This window comes from Scardinius erythrophthalmus, assembly GCF_964197995.2.
Source record: "Scardinius erythrophthalmus genome assembly, chromosome: 9".
In the NCBI taxonomy this organism is placed as follows: Eukaryota; Metazoa; Chordata; class Actinopteri; order Cypriniformes; family Leuciscidae; genus Scardinius; species Scardinius erythrophthalmus.
In genome coordinates, this window is record NC_138229.1 from 38,544,924 (window position 1) to 38,566,445 (window position 21,522).

At 39.0% G+C, this 21,522-nt stretch overlaps 1 protein-coding gene across 1 annotated transcript; it reads left to right on the forward strand.

The window, feature by feature from the left end:
• Positions 1 to 4,031: 4,031 nt before the first annotated feature.
• On the forward strand, positions 4,032 to 5,041 carry LOC308695643 (putative nuclease HARBI1; the record flags this gene model as incomplete). The annotated part of the gene is made up of 2 exons (XM_081373826.1): positions 4,032 to 4,893; positions 5,016 to 5,041. The coding sequence occupies 2 exons, from the start codon at positions 4,032 to 4,034 to the stop codon at positions 5,039 to 5,041; spliced, it is 888 nt and encodes a 295-aa protein (XP_081229952.1).
• Positions 5,042 to 21,522: the final 16,481 nt, after the last annotated feature.

A 21,522-nucleotide genomic window follows, 5' to 3' on the forward strand; every position in this document is an offset into this window, starting at 1 on the left:
AATTGCTCACAAATCACAAAATCACTATCCTGAATGGATAGCAACCTACATAAACAAAAAGGTTAAAACAGCAGCTGAAGCTGCGGTTTTAGCTGATGAATTTGTGTTGATCCACAAAAATTCAGGTGATTATCAAAGAGATTGTATTTATAAAAATCTAGGTAGACCTATGCCATCAAAAGATGGGAATAGAGTATAGGAAAATATATCCTAATTCCTCTTGAAGGTACAGCTTAGAAAAGGGTCACTGGAAAAAAGAGTGTCCTGTGTTGAAAGGCAAGTCCACTACTAAAGCAATGAAAAATGTATCATTGATAGAGTGAAAACTCAATATACGGATGAGTACTTTGTTTCTCTTGTCCATTGCCACTGGTAAAGTACCAGTTAGGATTTTGCGCGACACTGTGTCCTCTGAATCTTATATCTTGGATTCGAAATTGCATTTCTCTCCTGAATCCAGTACAGAGAATAGTGTTCTGATCAAAGGGATTGGGCAACAAATATTCTCTGCACCCTTAAACAGAATTCATTTGGATTCTGATCTTGTGATATAGATTTAATTTTAGGAAATAATTTGGCTGGAAGTCGTGTGTGGCATGGTGTTGTGCCTCCTGTTGAGAAAACAACTCCTATCTTGTCTGCAGAGGCAGATTAGAGTGTCTATGATTTCCTAGATGTTTTTGTGTCTTGTGCTGTAACTCGAGCAATGAGTACTACGGGAAAATATACGCCCATGTAAACACCGGCAAAAACACGGATATTCTCATATCCCGGTTTTTAAAAAACCGGATATGATCCCTGGGGTACCCCTTTTCTAACCCGAATATTTGGTCATGTAAACGCGTATCGGCATATCCCCATCAAAAGGAACATTGATTTGTGTTCTGCGCATGTTCTATTCGCAAGGAATCTTGGCGCATACAAAAACCCGCGTGCAGTATACCGGAAGTAAACAAGAAGTAGAGGTAAACATGGTGAGACGCAGCACAGCACCACACTTTTGGAGCGAGGAGGAAAGCGCAAACAAAGGCGATCGCTATCTGCCCCGAACTATTCATTATCCGCGTGCTGCTGCTGTTGTTGTTGTCTTTGGATACAGGAAGAAGAATCGGAAATGACGCATATTGCGTCTTAAGGTTGTCCGTACGTCCAGACGCTAACCGTGCGTCGCCGTTTACATCGGGATATTGCCAATTGATTACAAATTCAATGTACAGTATACAGGAGTAACTCTCTCTGCTCATGCATGTAAACGGGTTATTCCTAATGTTTCAGAAACCCAAATAGTGACCTTAACCCGACCATAACCCGAATTTTAACAGCTTGTAAACGTAGTCACTGTTTGTGTCTGGCGCAACGGGCCAGAGCGCATTAACAGTTTTCTGTTAGAACGGTGTCGTGTAAGCGCTATCTAAGTTGATAACTAATGATCTTTGCAACAGAAGTGAATCAACCAAAACTAACTTTACTTGGACAATAACTTTATTCTAGAGCTGCTGTAAAGCCAAAACAATCTCTGTTACTTTTATTACCTATTATCACTGTAAAGCTGCTTTGAAACTATCTATATTGTTAAAAGCACTAAATAAATTAAGGTAACTTGACTTGTCTATTAAGTCTAAAGAAGAGATTGAAAGTGTGGCTTCTGGTTATTTCCTGAAAAATTGAGTTTTAGTTCACAAGTGGACCTGTAGTGATTGTGCTGTGGGTGAACCCATATTTCAGATCGTTATTGTATGACTTGGTGCTGAAAACAGTTAATGGTGATAAAGCTGGACATTTAGGGGTTAAGAAAACCTACAATAGTGTAATGCGCTATATTTTATGGCCTTGGTTTAAGAGAGATGTGGCGATTTTTATTAAGACGTGCCACGTCAACTAGTCGGTAAAACTAATGAGGTCTTAGCGCCTGCACCGTTGTATCCCATTCCTACCGTGAGCAATCCTTTTGAATATTTAACCATTGATTGTGTTGGTCCATTTAGTCTGTTCAAAACTGGTTCTTCATATTAACTGTAATGTGTCAGACGACCTGCTATCCTGCTGTGTATGCAATCCAGGATAGGAAACTGAGCCTTGGGAGTAATTTTCTAAAGTAAAACCTAAAAGCCTGAATAAGGAATGGATTACTATAGGAATCAAGTACATATATTGTTGTCAAAAACTGATTAAAACACGGTGAAGTGGAGATGAGAAATAACCGGGAAAAATAACGATGATTGCTGATTTAGATGCGGATGTGAACCGATCGTGAGTTCTCGTGACTGTGTGAGAGTGTAAACTAGAATGAGAAATCTTTCGACTTGGTGAGTTTTGTAAGATTTTATTTCCTTTTGTGAAGTAATGTATGTTGTTTAAATTTGTATTTTTATGGGTTATCAAAGATAATGTGTGATACACTGTCAAACTGTAAAGTGTTGTATTTAACAGTGAAAAATTGTTTAAATTAGTTAGGATGCGATGTTATGTACTTCGTAGGATATTGAGTAACAAGTATATGTTTGAAAAAATGATTTTGGAGAAAATTAATTGTTTAAGCGTGGTTCAAATGAGTGATGCTTATGACAATGAGTGATGCTGAATGTTTTTGGAAAAAAACATTGGAAATGCAATCAGTGATGTCAACACAAACTTCATTAAACTGATGATCAGTTCAGTTTAACTTCATTAAAAAGATGGCGGGCCACCCATTAATTTAGCTTGGAACAACTGGATGAGAACAGGATTAAATCCTTGTGGTAACAATAAGTGAACTTTATTTTATTTCCAGGATACACAACATTTCTACGAGTGCAGAAACACATTTTTTTTTGTTGAACTTGTAAAGTCTCCATAGTTTATGGGACCTGAATTGATTCCTTTGTTCAACTCTGTGGACATTGTCATTGTTTGTGTCGTTGGGTATTGACATTGTATTTGATATTTCTTTGTTTATTTTCTTTTACTGTTGATGCGGCTGGAAGCAGGGTTTGTGTGGTTTTTGTTTGTCTGGTTTGGAGAGAGGGGTCTGCTTATTGGGAAAGGGAAGAAATTTGGTATATATTTTTCTGGATAAGAAACGATCAGTACTATCTACCAGTCCAATTAGAATTTAAGCCCAATAACTAAACTGGAAGCAGGAGGTAAACCACAAATTAGGTTGAGTAAATAGTCAAAATAAAAGAAGCCTGAGAATTTAAACTAAAATCGCATATATATATAGAGAGAGAGAACAAAAAGAGAAGACACAGGAACAGAGATTGTTTTATATTTCATTTGGGAAAGAAATTAATTTATTTGGTCACTTGTAAAAAAAATATTATTTTAATACTTCAATGCATTAATGTCTATGTTGTGTATTGTTTCTTAAATATCTGTTAAATCTTTTCCACGGGACCAAGGTCCACTCCCTTTATGTTCTTTTCCTGTTAGGCCATAGTAGATCAGGGCTGCGTTTCCCTAAACCTTCTTAATGTTACGTCGTTCTTGAGTTATACCTTAAGTTGTACCTTATCGTTAATACATGTTTCCCTAAACGTTCTTAGTTGCGTATACCTTCTGTAAGTCATACGTTCGGAAGGTTGGTTTGGAGCATTCTTAGCTATACCTTATCACTGTTGGCAGTTCACTCCGCTAGTGGCCACCACTGCAGAAAGCTTCTTTACATCTCAGTTCATACACCCAGTGTTCAATTAGGCTAATTCAAGTGTTTTCATGCAAAGAATAAAATTGTCATTACACTGATTGTTGTTTGCTTTTTAATTATATTATCCAAAGGTACATCAGCTGGCAAACCATTCGACAGTAAAGGCTTATTCGTCTATTTAAAGGGAATGTTTGTGGTGGGGAGTTTGGTCAAAATATGGCAGTGATACAGTAAATAGTTGTGCTAAATCAAAGACGGCACCGTCCGTGAAGCCATTTAGTGTATGTGCACTATTATGTTTGCAAAAAATTTAGTCCCCTGGCTACCATGTCAGAAGATACAATTCAAAATTAATTTCGCCTGCCATGACAGCAAATTCAGCAGCTTTTAGATCTTATTGGTCCGAATGTTGTCAAGACGATCTCGACGGAACTACCCACTCAGCGTCGAAATTCAGCTGCTGGCGGCTCTCCGTTTTTATGCAGTGGGGAGTTTTCTGGAGGTGGTTGGGGATGGATATGGACTGAGTAAGACCTCGGTGTGGCGGTGCGTTCGTTCAGTCACAAACATCCTGCTCTGTCATGCCACAGATTATATCCACATGCCTTCCGCCAGGCACGAAGTGATGGAGGCGCATCAAGTCTTCCATGCCATTGCCGGTATGCCACAAAAAATAGGGCTTGTCGACGGGACACTTATCCCCATAGCCAACCCATTAGCGCTCAACCAGGGCTTCATCTGTCGTAAGGGCTTCGCGGCCACCAATGTCCAGGTGGTGGTGGACCACAGGGGGATGTTTGCAGACGTGGTGGCAAAGTGGCCTGGTAGTGCACACGATAGCTTTGTGTGGGCCAATTCAGCGGTGGGTCAAGACGCAGAAAGAGGGGTTTTTGGGCAGAGCTTTTTAATAGGAGACAGCGGCTACCCCCTCAGAACCTATCTTCTAAATCCAGTCACCAACCCCACCACGCAGGCCGAGCAGAATTACAACATCGCACACATCCATACCCGCAACTTGGTGGAGCGCTCGATTGGGTGCTGGAAGATGCGCTTCCGGTGCCTGCATAAATCAGCTGGAGGGTTGCGTCTGAAGCCAGAAAGATGTTGTGCGGTTGCAGTAATTACAGCAATGCTACACAACATTGCAGTCAGTGGAGGTGCAGCTTTGCCAGAAGAGGAGGAGGAAGAAGAAGAGAGGAGGAAGAGGAGGGTGTCCATAACCCACCCCAACTTAGAGATGCCCTACATGCTGCTGGTGTACAAACGAGGCAGCAAATCATTCACACCGTTTTTGGTTAATGCACCCTATTTTTCATCATCAACATACAATTTTCCCCTTTTTGTGGACATACACAGTTTCTCCCTGTCATATTTTTGCTGTTGTGCACAGATGAGTTTATTTCTCCTCCACAGTAGAGGATGGTTAAAGTAACGTATCCTTCACTATTATGTGCCATTGATCATTACACAGTGAACTCTTTACAATAAAGATGCTCTGCAGACCCAACATCGATGACAGCAAGTTTTTTGTTTAATCAAATTGGTGTTTATTTAAACAAAAGCACTGAAAATTCATATATTTGAAAATAAACATGAAAAGTCTGCTTTCCTGAAGCCCGCAGTCACTGGGTTGTTGATAGTTCATCTGTAATGTAATCAAATAGTTTGAACAAAAAGATAACAGACAACACTCTAGTAGTACCGAGCATCATAATCACGCTTACCTTGACCTGGCATTATAATTGAAACAGAAATGGTTGGCCTTTGAAATTTTGCTTCGGACAAAGCATATTGTTTCTCCAAAATCTGGAGCTTCGCTTTTTTCACTTCCAGCGTGGTCCGGACGAGGTTGTTGGCCTCCTGTAACCCCTGCTCGATCCCTCGATCCCAGCTTCTCCTTTTCGAGCTTCACCAGCTCTTCACTGCAGTCGCATCAGATAGAACGACGCCTTCTGGAGCCACTCGCAGATTGCTGGTGTTGGGCGACCTCAGTGGAGGCAGATGAAGGTGCAGACCGGCGTGGTGACGCTAGTCCCGGAGAAGCCCTGTCGCTGCTGCTGGGGGGAGAGGGCATGAGGGTGCGAGTTGGCAAGGATGGCCTTCTTTGAGAGCATGGAGTGGTATCCACACCTGCTCTCAGATCTATACCCCCCGAGATACCCTGTGAGGCCGCTTCTCCGATGATTGCCAGGGCCTTTTCCTCGTCTGGGCTGAGTGCAGGCACAGAGCTGGGCCCACCATCTGTTCTTGCCCTGTCTCTCCGGACTGCAGCACCTCTTGCTTTGGCAGCAATGGCAAAATCCTGCCACTTTTTATGAATAACTTCCCACTCTCTCTGTGGGCTGGAACTTGATGCTGCCATTTTCATGGCAATGCATTCCCAGATATCTTTTTTTGCTTTGTTGGACACAGTTGTCCGAAAACTCGAAAAAAGCACATCTCATGTTTTGTAAATGATTAGTTAATCATTAACTAATCAAATGTAAATGACTTATAACGGAATTTACAAAACATACATAAAATGTTAGTATATCACTTGTTAATCATTTATGAATGTTTTGTAAATGATTAGTTCATCATTAACTAACCACTTATAAATGACTTACACCTGAACGTTATTATAAAGTGTTACCATTTAAGGTAACAGAGATTGTTTTTGGCTTTATAGCGGTTCTTTAATAAAGATACTTTAAACGCAAACCTGTGATAAACGCTGATGGCGGTCACATGCACATTAAGAATTGGTTCTATAGTTATGTGCGTTTGAATATATGTGCGTAATTCCCTACAAACCAAGCCTAACAAAGTACTGGTCTTTTCTTATAAATTTTGATACAGAATTTTATTTTATTTTGTCACTTCGGGGTAGGTACGCAAAACGAATTTTCCCGACAACACTTTATCTGTAGAGTGGTAAAGGGATCCTCCATAGGGAGAGACTAGTTGGCACTTCAGCACTGCATTGTCATCGATTTGATTTCAAGGGTTGGAGTTCCTTCCTCCCCCACCCCCCCGTGCTCAAAGAGGGATGGACAGCAGAGGTACCAGCCCAGTGCAGTATCACCTCATATATATAATAGATGAGGGACAAGTTGAATAACTTTAGGACTCTGGCTAAAGATAATTTATCTGCTGCCCAGCAAAGGCAAAAGGTATGGTACTACGCACATGCCAGGGAAAAGGACTTGAAACCAGGACAGACAAATCTGGTACTGCTAAGCAGCCTAAGCTACTACATGTTAATCTTCTGAGGGAATTCAAGGAGAGGGTGTCTGATCTCAGTGGTCCTACAGATTTCAAAGAACAAGCGATGATGGTGATGGCCATATTGGAGGAAGAGGATGGAACCTATATGGAACCAGTTCGATCACTGCAGAAGGCTCCAGGATGGTCTGCACATTTGAATAACCCTCAACAAACGCAACTAACCGAGGTACTTCAAACTTTTCCCTCTCTTTTCCAGGAAAGACCAGGCTGTACTGAGATCCTCACACACAATATAATCTTGAAAGACAATACTCCTGTTCGGCAAAAACCCTATCGAGTCCCGGAGAAGATGGTAGAACAGTTAAAGAGTGAGATCAAAGCCATGCTGGAAATGGGGATTATAGAACCATCCAACAGTGAGTGGTCAAGTCCCATACTACTTGTCCCTAAAAAGGAAGGAGGAATCCGGTTCTGCACTGACTTCAGAAAACTAAATAGTTTTTGATTCTTATCCAATGCTTCGTATTGACGATTGAGTTGATCGAGAGACTGGGTGAAACATCCTATATGACTACATTAGATCTGTGTAAAGGATATTGGCAAGTGCCCCTTGATCCGTCTTGCAAGCCCTATACTGCATTTCGATCTCCCAAAGGGGTTATATCAATATACGGTTATGCCTTTTGGGTTACATGGAGCACCAGCCACGTTCCAAAGACTGATGGATCGTGTACTTACGGGATGTGAGCAGTATGCAGCCGCATACCTTGATGACGTAGTGGTAAACAGTGGGTCTTGGCAAGAACATCTACGGTGTCTTGCAGACATTCTAAAGAGGCTTCAGGGAGCTGGAGTCACAGTCAACATCACAAAATGTTCAGGGCTATTTACTGGGACATGGACAGATCAGACCACAAGTGGAAAAGCTTTAGACTATCCTAAACATTACTCGCCCACAAACAAAAAAACAGGTGAGGTCTTTTCTGGGGTTAATTGGCTGGTACCACAGATTTATTCCCCACTTTGCATCACTGGCTACACCTCTGACTGATCTGACCAAGAAGATTCCGGCTAAATTTTGTTGGACGAATGAGTGTGAAGAAGCCTTCAAATCACTGAAAGACTTGCTATGTCATGAACCAGTATTGCAGTGTCCTAATTTCTCTAAGAAATGTATTGTAAAGGTGGACGCTTCTGATGTGGTCTTGGCAGCAGTACTAGTCCAAGGAGAGGCTCGTGATGAGAGACCAGTGCTATTTCTGAGCAGAAAACTCTTTGAAAGAGAGCGGAAATACTCAACCATTGAGAAGGAAGGTCTTGCCATTAAGTGGGCTGTGGACTCCCTGCGGTACTACTTGCTTGGGTTTGAATTCACATTAAGAACTGATCATCGTGCACTGAAATGGATGCAGACCATGCAGAACAGTAACTCAAGGATACTGCACTGATGTCTGACTCTGCAGCCTTATGTTTTTACAATTGAGCACTGTCCGAGTAAGAAAAACCTTATCGCTGCAGTTAAACAAACAATGTTTTAATATTAATGTGCATGTCTCTTTGTCTTACCAGTTCCTGGAAATGCCTAGTAGGAGGGGCCGCAAACAGGAAACCAATTATATGTCATCCTGAAGGGGAGGAGTTGGTCTATTAAGAGTATTTAGATCCAGAGCTCATGAATGTTTATGTGTTTGTATTTTTCTAAGTGGTTATGTAACTGGAAAAGATAGACATTATCAATGTATAGTTGGTAAGGTTGCCAATACTTTGTGAACTATGAAATGTATAGTTAATAACTGATGAAGAGTTATGATTGGTCAGTTTGAAAATGAAGGAGGAGATTAAAACTATAAAAGAACAGATGAAATGTTTGGAAAGAAAAAAAAGGGGTGTTTGGTTGGATCAGTAGCTAACTGTGTAACATATTTTTCTCTTGAGTTTGTTTTGTTTGTTGTTTTGTGTTGTAATTTGAACAAATTCCTTTTGTTAGTTTGTTTTCCTGCAGAATTTCTCAGTTAAACTTGGACTTGCAATGGACATTTTGCTTTGGACTGTGTTGCACCTTTTGGAATTTGTGGCATCCTGAATAAACGAGAATTTTCCATTGACATTTCTGAAGTTTTTCCAGTTTTTTTGCTGCTTGTTTAGCCAACGCACTGACCATCGTACAACACAGATCATCAATAGTAAGGATAGACAAAGCAGTGATCATAGAATGGCTGTGCGGAAAAAGAATATACTTGGTTTTGTTTTTTTTCCTCAGTGTTTTTATTGAACATCTTATCAAACATAAGATACACTTTATAATACATTTTCTTTTTATGTTAATCAACCCACCCAAGAACAATCCCCACCAGTTGCACCAATACACATATTAATTTAAAAAAAACAATCATTAACATGTTTTAGAGAAGAAAGCACAAGTACGTACAGTATATTACTCCTCTGAAATTGAGATTAGAGAGGGATCCACCTTCCTAATTTGGTCCAGAACCGGTTGCCAGATATAAAAAAATTTATAGGCACAGCCTGCTGTAGCATACCTTATTTTTTCCATGGTCAGATTGTATAAAAGATCAATGAGCCACATTTTAAAAGTTGGAGGGAACTTGTCTTTCCTTTTAAGCAGTATCTGCCGTCGAGCTAAAAGAGTAGTAAATGCTATGAGGCTTTTGTTGTTTTGATTTAAGTGAAAATGGTGCGGTACAATGCCGAATACAGAGATCATGGCATCAGGCTCTATGACTATCCCCAATGTGTCGGAAATAAATTTAAATATAGACTTCCAAAAGTCTTCAAGTTTTGGACAGAGCCAAAACATGTGACACAGTATGCCTGGTTCGGCTTCACATCTATCACAGTGAGGATCTATGTCTGATTTAAATTTTGCCAGTTTTACTTTAGACCAATGCAATCTATGAACAACTTTAAATTGGATCACTCGATGTCTTTGACATATTGAAGATGAGTGAATGTTTTTCAGTATAAATTCCCATACATCCTCAGAGATTCCTATAGCCAGCTCCTCTTCCCACAATCTTTTCACGTGAGCCAGAGGACCCATATTATGAGTATTCATTGCACTATAGATTTTACCAATGGCCCCCTTAAGAGTATGGATTCACTTTTAGAACAGTCTGAAGAAGTGTCTCAGGTGGTAATGAGGGGAAGTGACTAACAGATGATGCAACAAAACTGCGAAGTTGAAGATATTTAAAGAAGTTTAAAGAAGATAGTGTTGGGAATTTGGAATTTAGTTTTCACTTGCTGAAAGGTTGCAAAAGTGCCTTCAATATACATATCCTTTAGAACCCTAAGGCCATTTACAGACCAGACACCAAAAGAATCATCTATGATAGGAGTAAACATGTGATTTCTTACTATGGGAGCATAGACTGATACATCATTAAGTGAAAAATGTCTTCTAAACTGTCCCCATATTTTGAAGGAGTGCTTAACCACTGGATTCAGAGAGTATTTATATATTGGATGAGGTGATGGCAATGAGCAGAGCAATGCATGTAAAGAAGCAGGATGGCATGACAAATGTTCAAGGGACAGCCACTTAGGACCACCAGCATGCGAGTCAAACCAATATAACATAGAACGAGCATTGGCTGCCCAATAATAGTACTGAAAATTGGGTAATGATAGTCCTCCATGCTCTCGGTGTCGCCACAGAACACTTTTACGGATGTGTGCATTTTTCCCATTTCCCATTTTTCCCATTCAATATAAAAGCTGATACCAGCTTGTCTATCAGTAGGAAAAACGATTTGGTTAAAAATATTAGGATACACTGGAACAGATATAGAAATCTAGGTACGATATTCATCTTGACGGTGTTTATCCTGCCTCCTAGTGATAGCGGTAGTGTACCCCAACGCTCAAAATCTTGTTTTATAGAATCTATCAATGGAATAAAATTTGTTTTATAGAGGTTCTTGTAATTATTAGTAACCCATATACCTAAATACTTAAATTTATCTTTACTCAATTTAAATGGTAAGGAGTTATCTAATCGGCATAAGTTCACTTTTTTGCATGTTTATTTTATATCCTGATATTTTCCCAAAACTACCAAGTAATGACAGTAGACGAGGCAGGGTCTTAAGTGGCTCAGACACATACAAAAGATTATCATCCACATAAAGGGACACTTTATATTCGGATTCACCTCTCAGTATGCCTTTAATAGTATTATCGGACCGTATTGCCACTGCCACATCAGCGCAAATAATGAGGGGGATAATGGGCAACCCTGCCTAGTCCCGCGGCCTAATTGGAAAAAGGATGATATGTTATTGTTTGTCCGAATTGCTGCTACAGGAGAGGAATATAAAACTTTAATCCATGAAATGAATTTGGCACCAAAGCCAAATTTCCTCAAGGTATAGAATAGGTAGTCCCACTCCACCCGATCAAATGCTTTTTCAGCATCAAGTGACAGAAGCACCTCAGGTAAATAGTGAAGGATATTCAAAAGTCTGCGTATATTGTAGAATGAATATCGATTTTTGATAAAGCCAGTGATCATCAGAGATCATCAGACACTATTGAAGGTATAACAATCTCTAATCGACATGCTAAAAGTTTGGCAAATATTTTACTATCAACATTTAACAATGAAATGGGTCGATATGAGCTACAATCTAATTTACTTTTACCCTTTTTATGAATTAAAGAAATAACTGCTTGTCTCATGGTTTCTGGTAACGACCCTGAGATGAAGGACTCATCATAGACAGCGAGTAAGATAGGGAAAAGTTCTGAGGAAATTTTTTTGCAAAATTCGCTCGGAAAGCCATCTGGCCCCGGCGATTTTCCACTTTGCATGGTGGCAATTGTTTTCAATATTTCGGCCTTTGAAAATGGTCTTTCCAAATCTGAGGCATATTGTTCATCAATAGTGGGCAGAGTAAATTTGCTAAAAAATGAGTCAAACAGTACCTCATTTCTACTGGATTCAGATGTATATAATTGCGAATAATACTCCATAAACCTATAATTAATCTCTAATGGATCAGTTAATTTTTTATCGTGTTCATCAATAATTTCGAGGATGGACTGGTCGACACTTTGTTTCCGTAGTTGATGAGCTAAGATTTTTCCTATTTTTTCGCCGTGTTCATAAGACTTATGTCTGGATTTATTCAAAAGGTTCTCAATAAGTTTCGTAGATAATAGATTGAATTCTGTCTGAAGAGCCAATCGTTCCTTAAATAAATCAACCGATGGCGAGTGTGAGAGAACCCCATCGATTTGCAGAATATCACTTTCTATCTTTTTAAGCCTTTCCTGTTGTTTTTTCTTTACACGGGCACTATACGATATGATTTGGCCTCTGAGATAGGCTTTTAACGTTTCCCAAATTAGACAGTAGGACACCCCTGGGGTCCGGTTATGCTCTAAAAACTCATGTATTTCCTTAGAAATAAATTTAACAAACTCAGTATCTGAGAGTAGTAATGTATTAAATCGCCACGGTCAATATCCACTGCTTGTATTAGTCAAGTTTAAAGTAATTAACAGTGGTGCGTGGTCTGATATCACTATTGCCTGGTATTCACATTTACTGACTAATGAAAGTAAACTATTATCAACAAAAAAATAATCGATTCGAGAATATGTTTTGAGAACCGGTGAGTAGAAGGAGTAGCATCTGCGCCCAGGATTCTGAAAGCGCCAAGCATCAGTCATTCCGTAAGTTTTAAGAAGCTGATTAAGTACTACTGTTGAGCGAGTTAGTTGCATGGTCTTGGATGAACTACGATCCAGTGAGGGCGACAGTACACAATTAATATCTCCTCCTAATATTACTTGATGTGTATCTATATCAGGTAATCGGGAGAAGAGGCTGGTAAAAAATGCACTATCATCCCAGTTGGTGCGTACACATTCGCTAGAACTACTGGGGTACTGTTCAGTCTGCCCACTACTATTAGATAACGGCCAGCAGAGTCAGCATCAAATTTTGACACTACAAACGGGATAGTCTTTTTGATTAAAATAGCCGTTCCCCTAGATTTGGAATGAAAAATAGAGTGAAAAATGTGTCCCACCCATCCCTCTAAGTCTAAAATGGTCAGATGTGTTCAAGTGGGTTTCTTGCAGGAAGGCAATATCTGCATTCAGCTCCTTAAGGTGTGAGAGTACTTTTCGGCGTTTCACTGGGTGATTTAGAGATTTAACATTCCAACTAACAAAGTTTATCTGGCAAGTACCTGATACATCAGTGTGAGCGTTCATTTATATTAGTGTTAAGTATTTATAAGTTGTAGTAGTACGGATCCAGCCTAAGTAACATTTGTGCCACGTAGACAGAAGAGAGTCCCTCAACTAACCCAGAGTTAGCAAAACAAAAAATAGGAGCAATCAATTTAGTGCAACAGTAACTTCCCCAGTCACCAACTAGAACATGGTGAAAAAGTAACCCCTCGCAGATAACAAATCCACACATAAAGTGCTTTTTTAAAGAACTCTAGCTCTGCAGCTTGCTCTGCACAGACATGTTAACAAAAAATTTTAATATAACCCCAATATTCCAAATTAAATAGAAAAATAAAGGAAGAGTGGTGCTTTTTATCTTCTAACAGACCTTAAAGGTCCCGTTCTATGCCCCTTTTCACAAGATGTAAAATAAGTCTCTGATGTCCCCAGAGTGTGTATGTGAAGTTTGAGCTCAAAATACCCAACAGATCATTTTTTACAGCATGTTTAAATTGACATTTTTTGGGGCTCAGAAAAACGAGCCGTTTCAGTGTGTCCCCTTTAAATGCAAATGAGGTGCTGCTGGACGACACAGGGGGCGGAGCTTCATGAGCTCGTGCTCAGTCTGTCAGGAAAAATTCATCTCACGGAATGATGATAATATCAGAAACTCTCAGTAACGGCGTTCATTTCGAGTCGGACAATAATGCCTACAGAGTCAGATTGCTGTATAGAGATGAAACAGGTATAGTTTAGTAGTTTAATTACGGTTATTATAACGTATTTGTCATCTGCTTGTAGGCTATGTATCCATTATTTATTAATAGCCTACAAGTCTGCTGTCTGAATGATGATCAAACATGTACTGATGAGTTTAATAAAGTTTATTGTACATCACACAAAAGATGAAGCGTCAGTTTTACTTCAGAAAATCACCGTAAGAGCTGAGTAAACACAGTAGGCTAAGTTATAAGAAGTGCGCAAGTAGCCAGTAGAGTTGAGGGAGCATTCCTGTGGGCGGAGGTTAGTCAAGAAACGGTTCTGGTGATGTCACTAATGCAGGATGTAGAGGGGTGTAGTCCAATCGAGCCGTTTTTTGTAGTCAACTTCTGTTAAATAAAATATCTCGCTTGGCATTGAACTTTGAGCTTTATAATTTTACAGATATTATTTATGCTCTAACAGCAACATTACACACTAACTAAAGTTTGAAACATGGAATCGCATGCAACGGGACCTTTAAGACTGGTATATATATGTATATATATATATATACTGTATAATATATATATATATATATATATATTAAAAAATATATATATATATATATAAAAAACCATTACATATAAACATAACAGTAACTGTAGCACAGCCTTTCAATGACAGAGAAATAAAAAAAAAAAAGGCCTTAGAAGAAATTAACCTAACTGTAGTCCCATATCAATAAGCCTCGTTGTTGTATTTTGCATTATTGTTTACCAAACTTAAGTTCGTGCACTGACAAAAAAAAAAAAAAAAAACAGTCTGCTGACAGTAGGGACAAAAAAAATCTAATAAAAAATAAATACATAAATAAATAAAAATAAAAAAAATAAAATAAAATAAAAAAGTTAAGCTAAGCCACCTCACGCAGAATGTTGTTCTTAACATACGCCATGGCCTCCGCTGCGTCTTGAAACTGCTTATCCGTCCCGTTATACGTGATCTGAAATCGGGCTGGATGTAGGAGACCATAGCGGACCCCCTCTCGTCCTCGAAGTAGTTTACAGACCTCGTTAAACGCCGACCTGGCATGGGCTACACTCGGTGGATAATCAGGAAAGATGAGTATGGTTGAGCCGTTGTGTTGTAGCGGGCCAGATTCCCGTGCGAGGCGAAGGATTTCGACACAGTCTTGATAGTAGTGTAATTTAGCTTTAATCGCTCTTGGTTTGCCATCCATCCGTTTCGCCTGTAAAGTGCGGTGGGATCTGTCAATCAGCACGGTGCTGGAGCCATCTTCCTCAGCTACATTCATAATGCGGATATTTGACCTCCGCATTCGGCCTTCCATGTCCAAACATTTCTCCTGTAGATTTTGAACATTTTCCTCCAGCTTGCGCAGAGAGTTTTGTAGCTCTGTGACATCATCCGAGCATCCTGAGAGTCCTCTTTCCATGTCAGACACAGTTGTTCTAATCACTTCCAGGTCTGACCGAAAAGCTGATGTGTTGTTAGCTATCTCCTGCCTAACTGGTTGTAGCTCTGATCTAACTCCGTCAAACTCTTTAGCCATGATTGACTTTAACTCGGTTTGGAAAAGCATGGTCATCTCCGTTTTAATAGAGGACAATAACTCTTCCTTCATCTCCGTCGTCATATCAATCTTTTCTCCAGTTTGTTGAGCTTGTTCAGCCATCTCGGGTGTCGTGTTGGCTCCGTTGTTAACGCTAGGTGTGTCGGTGCTCGTGCTCGTTAGCAGAGGCCTTGCCCGTATATTTGTATTTACGCAGGTTGCTCGCCATTTACATTTGTCAGGGAACAAATCGTCTTTGAAGATGCAGGACAGTCTTAGATAGTCTTTTTGTATCACACAGTCGATTAAAGCACCATTTAAAAGGGTAAAAAATATAAGTTTGTGCAGAGCTCTCTAAACTTGCAACCTACTCCATACGCCTTATTCAGCCTGCCGCCATTTTGATTCCAGAACGAGGCTGTGAGGGATAGAGCGTTCATATGGCGTACTGTTGTGTACCGGGATGCCGGTCATTCAGCCGTCAAAATAAAGAAAATACATCATTTCACAAATTTCCACAGGACAAAGAACTTCGCAAAACATGGATTGTTAAAATTAGACGCGACATTGGACCTAATTTTCAGGTAAGAGTACTGCATTGTTTATATAATATCAGTTCTAGATATTAGCCTGTTGGCTAAGCGCTAATTTCTATGTTTTAAGCAAGTTTACTTTCCTTTAAACTAATAAATTGCTAGTTGTTACATCATGATATTTTACAACAACAACTAAGTGCTAATATGTCCTATTCATAGATTACAAAGAACACAAGAGTGTGTTCCAAACACTTTTCTCCGGAAAGTTTTTCAAGAACATTGACTGGGATCAGGAAGCTAAAAGAAGGTTCAGTCCCGTCAGTGTTTACCTGGGCTCGACAGTCATGTGAAAGGACTTCCATGCGATCGTAAGTAACGTTAAATATGTTTTACAAAAGATATTATATAGAAAAAGTTGTTTAATTATTTGTGACAAGAGCTACAAACAAGCTACAATCGTCAATGCCGTTCAACGTTCATACCTTTTATTGAATTAAGATACACATTTTACCATAAACATAGGACCAAGTTTAGGTCTGTAATCCAATATTTACAACAGTTTCAAGCAGGGTTAAGGTCGTATTGCTGGTTCATAATTTATAATTAATGTGATAGCTTATTGTGCACACATTGTCAGAGGTAAAACCCTGTTTGACATCTCATAATCATGTACAGGATGATGTTATTATTTTTTTAGGAATTAATCCTGCTTCTGTTTCTGTTCGGCTCTAGACAAGGAAGATGTAATTTAGAGGAAGAACGTGAGGAAGATGAAAGGTGAGCAGAAATGGGGAAAATGAGTTGAATACTGTTTAAACTAAGTGGTTTTAAATGAACATGTAAATGCATTTCTGTCAGTAAATGTGATATGTAAACAGTATATTTCAAATAAAGACAAACAATTAATTCATATGTAGTATTGTTTCCCCCCCCCCCCTGGTTTCACAGACAATGCTTAAACCTAGTCTCAAACTAAAATGTGTTTTTAACTCTTTTAAATGAAAGTATCTCTTAAAATATGTCAGTGCCATTGTTTTGTCTCAACATGGACAGCAATTACTGCTGTTTTTTTTTAAGACATGTTTATAAAATATACTTTTTTTTTATAAAAAGATATGTCCTAAATGAACTAAGGCCTAATCCTGGTATAGGCTAATCTAAACCCTGTCTGTGAAACCAGGCCATTATATGTATGGGTCTTAATGTTCTCTTCTATTCTCTGCAGTTCTTCTAATGATGGACCAAGCAATGAAGAATGGTGAGTACAAATTTATCCAAGAAAATTAATGTGTAATAAATGCATCAAGTGAACAATAAACTGGACATATATAGTCTAGACCAGTGGTTCCCAAACCTGCCCTGGAGTACCCCCCACCACTACACTTTTTTTTTTGTCTCCCTAATCAAACACACCTGATTCAACTCATCAGCTCATAATGAGCTGATGAGTTGAATCAGGTGTGTTTGATTAGGTGGGAGACAAAGAAAACGTGCTGTGTTGGAGGGTACTCCAGGGCAGGTTTGGGAACCACTGGTCTAGATCAGTGGTTCTCAATCCTGGTCCTGGGGACCCACAGCTCTGCACATTTTATATCTCCTTTATCTGACACTCCCAGTTCAGTTCATAGAGCTCTTTCCTAACGAAATGATCTGAATCAGGTGTATTAAATAAGGGAGACAAACTGTGCAGAGCTGTGGGTCCCCAGGACCAGGATTGAGAACCACTGGTCTAGATGATTAGATTTAACTTTCATCTCTCTGAATCTACAGTCATGCTACAGAGATGCCTCACCCTGATCATGACTACTCTGTGGAGCCCATGACTTCTGAGGAGCAACTTGTGGCGGCACGGGAGGAAATTTCTCGTCTATCTGCTGAGAATGAAATGCTCAAAAACCAACAGTTTGGTATACAACATTTCAAACGTAATCAAAAACTCGTCCAGTTTTACACAGGATTCCCCGACTATGACACTTTAGAAGCTGTTTTTTTGGCTCTACAGCCCACAGCAGAGAGCATGGCCTCATGGGCTCAAGTGCAAAGAATTAGTGCAACCAACCAACATACACTGAGACTTGGATTCCAAGCACAACATCTCTCACTGTTTAATCAGTTTTTCATGTTTCTTTGCCGCATTAGACAGGGCCTTCTTGAACAAGATCTAGCTGTGCGTTTCAATGTTTCACAAAGTACAGTTAGTCGAACCTGTGTTACATGGGCAAATTATTTGTATTTTATGTTGGGGAGTCTGCCAATATGGCCAAGTAGAGGTGCAGTTGATGAGCTAATGCCAGATCATTTTAAGACTCTCTACCCCAAAACCAGAGTCATCTTAGACTGTACTGAAATTCGAGTCCAAACAGCCAGCTCAAAGGTACTGAACTCCGAAACGTATTCACACTACAAAGGCACAACAACACTCAAGTCTCTGGTTGGAATTTCACCTGATGGAAGCATGACTTTTGTAAGCAGTCTTTACACAGGATGCATTTCTGATAAAGAGATAACCAAATCATCTGGCATTCTAGATCTTCTTCAAGAGGGCGATGCAGTGATGGTGGACAAAGGGTTTTTAATTAAAGACCTACTGGATGAAATTCATGCCACACTAGTTGTCCCACCGTTTCTTGGCCCAAGTGGGCAGTTCAACAATGAGGAACTTGCACGCACACAAAACATAGCTCGTTTGAGAATCCACATTGAACGGGCCATTCGACGAATTAAGGAATTTCACATTTTCGATCGTGTGATTCCTCTGTCATTGGCTGGTTCTGTAAATCAGCTCTGGACAGTGTGTGCTATACTCACAAATTTCCATGGTCCACTGTTTTGAGTGAACAAAGTTTTTTGAGTGAACATTTAAAGGTCACACAGACATAGTACACATGGATTTAGGTGAATTTCCTGTAACTATCCCTATAAGTGGACATAAGAATACACATTTTTACTGAGTATGTTTACCTTTTAATTTATCTTTCTTTGTAAAGACATTTGTCTATTAACATTTTTACATTTTGCATTTAAAATAATTATATAAAAACATATGAGAGAATATTACAATTGAAAATATAAATATTTAAAAACAATAAAGAACATTTCTGCATTAAACTTGACTGTTTGATTTGTTTGATCACATTTACACTGTAAAGTGGATAAGTAAAAGATGAAAAATCATGTACATTTAAAAATAGTTTCACAGACAGAAGTTAATGACATAAGGTGAGTATTTGACAAAGAATACAACAATATATATTTTAAAACAAAGAACATTTCTGCATTAAACTTGACTGTTTGATTTGTTTGATCACATTTACACTGTAAAGTGGATAAGTAAAATTAAAAATCGTGAACATTTAAAAATATTGTTTCAGACAGAAGTTAATGACAAGGTGAGTATTTGACAAGTACAACAATATATATTTTAAAACAAAGAACATTTCTGCATTTTACTTGACTGTTTGATCACATTTACACTGTAAAGCGGATAAGTAAAAGATTAAAAATTATGTACATAAAAAAAAATAGATATATATATATTTACATTTAAAGGGATAGTTCACCCAAAAATGAAAATCCAGTCATTTACTCACCCTCATGTTGTTCCAAACCTGTATGAGTTTCTGTCTTCTGCATAACACAAAAGAAGATATTTTGAAGAATATGGGTACAATGTAAGTCAATGGCCATCAACTGTTTGTTTACCCATATTCTTCAAAATACCTTCTTTTGTGTTATGCAGAAGACAGAAACTCATACAGGTTTGAAACAACATGAGGGTGAGTAAATGATGATAGGATTTTTATTTTAAAAAAGAGGATTATCTCTTTAAGAATATTCCTGCATTACAGTTCATAGCACAAGGTCGTTTTGGTTTTGATTCTGTTTACACTCTCTTGTTGCACAAAGCAGGTAAGAAACAGCTGAAAAAGAAAAAATCAAGCTTACCCTTCATCTCCTCCCATTCATCTCTGTTGAAATAGATGCGTTCAATGTGGTTATCATTTTTACATTTTACAAAAAAATCACACCATGTAAACCCACTTATCCCCATTTGTCCAACAACTTGATAGTAGTACTCGTGGGTCTTTTTTAAAGTGTAGTTCCCTGCTGCACTTCTCAAATATGAGCAGTCTTTGAAACTGTCTTTGTTTGGGCATTTTATTTCAAGAAGTCCGTGGACTGGATCCGCTGCCACGTCAACTACTTTCCTGTCAGGAGAGGCTCCTAGATGTGGGGCATGATGATTAATTATTAAGCCACAAGGGAACACTTTGTTTCCAGTGTGTGCTTCATAATCTGCAGCAGCAACAGGTTCAAGTTGTATGCCTCTTTTCATTGCATTTGTTTGAACTGTTTTTTTAGCAAGCATGTTAGCAGCTAGCTTTTCAAAGTCTTTAACTCTACAACAGACTTGCTTGAAAGATGTTGATGTAATCCTCTCTGCACGTAGTCGATGCCAAGTGGTGCTGCTTTGGTCCCTCGTTCCACTTTCCAGGTGTAGTGATTCCTCTGGTGTAATGATCAAACCTCCATAGAAATCATGTTCTCTCTGGTTTAAAACAGTTGTGTAGGAGCATGGTTGTGGAGGCAGAGGCAGTGTAGGGTGCTCTTCAAAGGACACTGTCTGCTGGGGTAACTGGTAGGTTAAAACAGACCCGAAAGGTAGCTCACCAAACTCTGTGGAGACCAGTTCTTTCTGTTGCTTTCCAGCTGTTAATAATTTTAACATGTGGCTTCTGCTTCCTAATGTTTTTAGGTTTACCCTCAATTTATCTTCAAATTCACCACAGGGCAATGGAAGTGGAACTGGGCAATAAACATTTGGGAGAATTCCAGCACTCGTTCGGTTAACTCTTTTGGGATTTGCATTTGGTGGTTTTATTTTAGAAATTGATACTCTGCTGATTGACTTTGGCTTCAGTCCTAATGTTCTTGATGGCACATGCCATGTTTGAGGCAAAGAGGTTTTACTTGCTCTGGGCGGTACAGATTTGTGCCCCATTTTTAGGTAGTGAGCCAGTGTGTACAGTAGCCCCAGTAAGTGGTTGCAGTGCCCCAATCCTGCTTTGCAAGTGCAGTGGGTGTCTTGGATATATGGGCTTTCTGAAGACAGATCCACCTGCAAAAAAACAGCAAAAAACATTGTTAGTAAAAGTCAGTATTAGCACTGAAGGGGTGGATTCTTGAAACATTTCAGGACTTGCCAAATACCAGTGTTTTTCAGAGTAATAACGTAGGCTAGTAATACAATTCTGACTTCACTACTAACCCATGAACATTTCCTGTTTTTTTTTTCAAACAAAGTTGAAGACACTTCAGTTCTAACCAACATTAACACGACTGTCATAATGCTATTATCCAAATGTGGAACTTTTTATAATTTTAATGGAGAAATTAAAATAGTAAAACAGGAAATGTCAGCCTGTTGCTATTGTTTACATCCCTGGAAATGGTTTATAAATACATTAAATTATACTGGATGTGTTTGTTTAAATGTATACAAGTACATGCATTTATATAAATAAAAATAATAAGTGTGTGTGGTGGGGTGTGGGTAATGGTTAAAGGAATAGTTCACTTTTAAATTGAAAATTCTGTCATCATATACTCACCCTCATGTAGTTTCAAACCTGTATGAATTTCTTTCTTCTGCTGAACAGAAAGGAAGATAT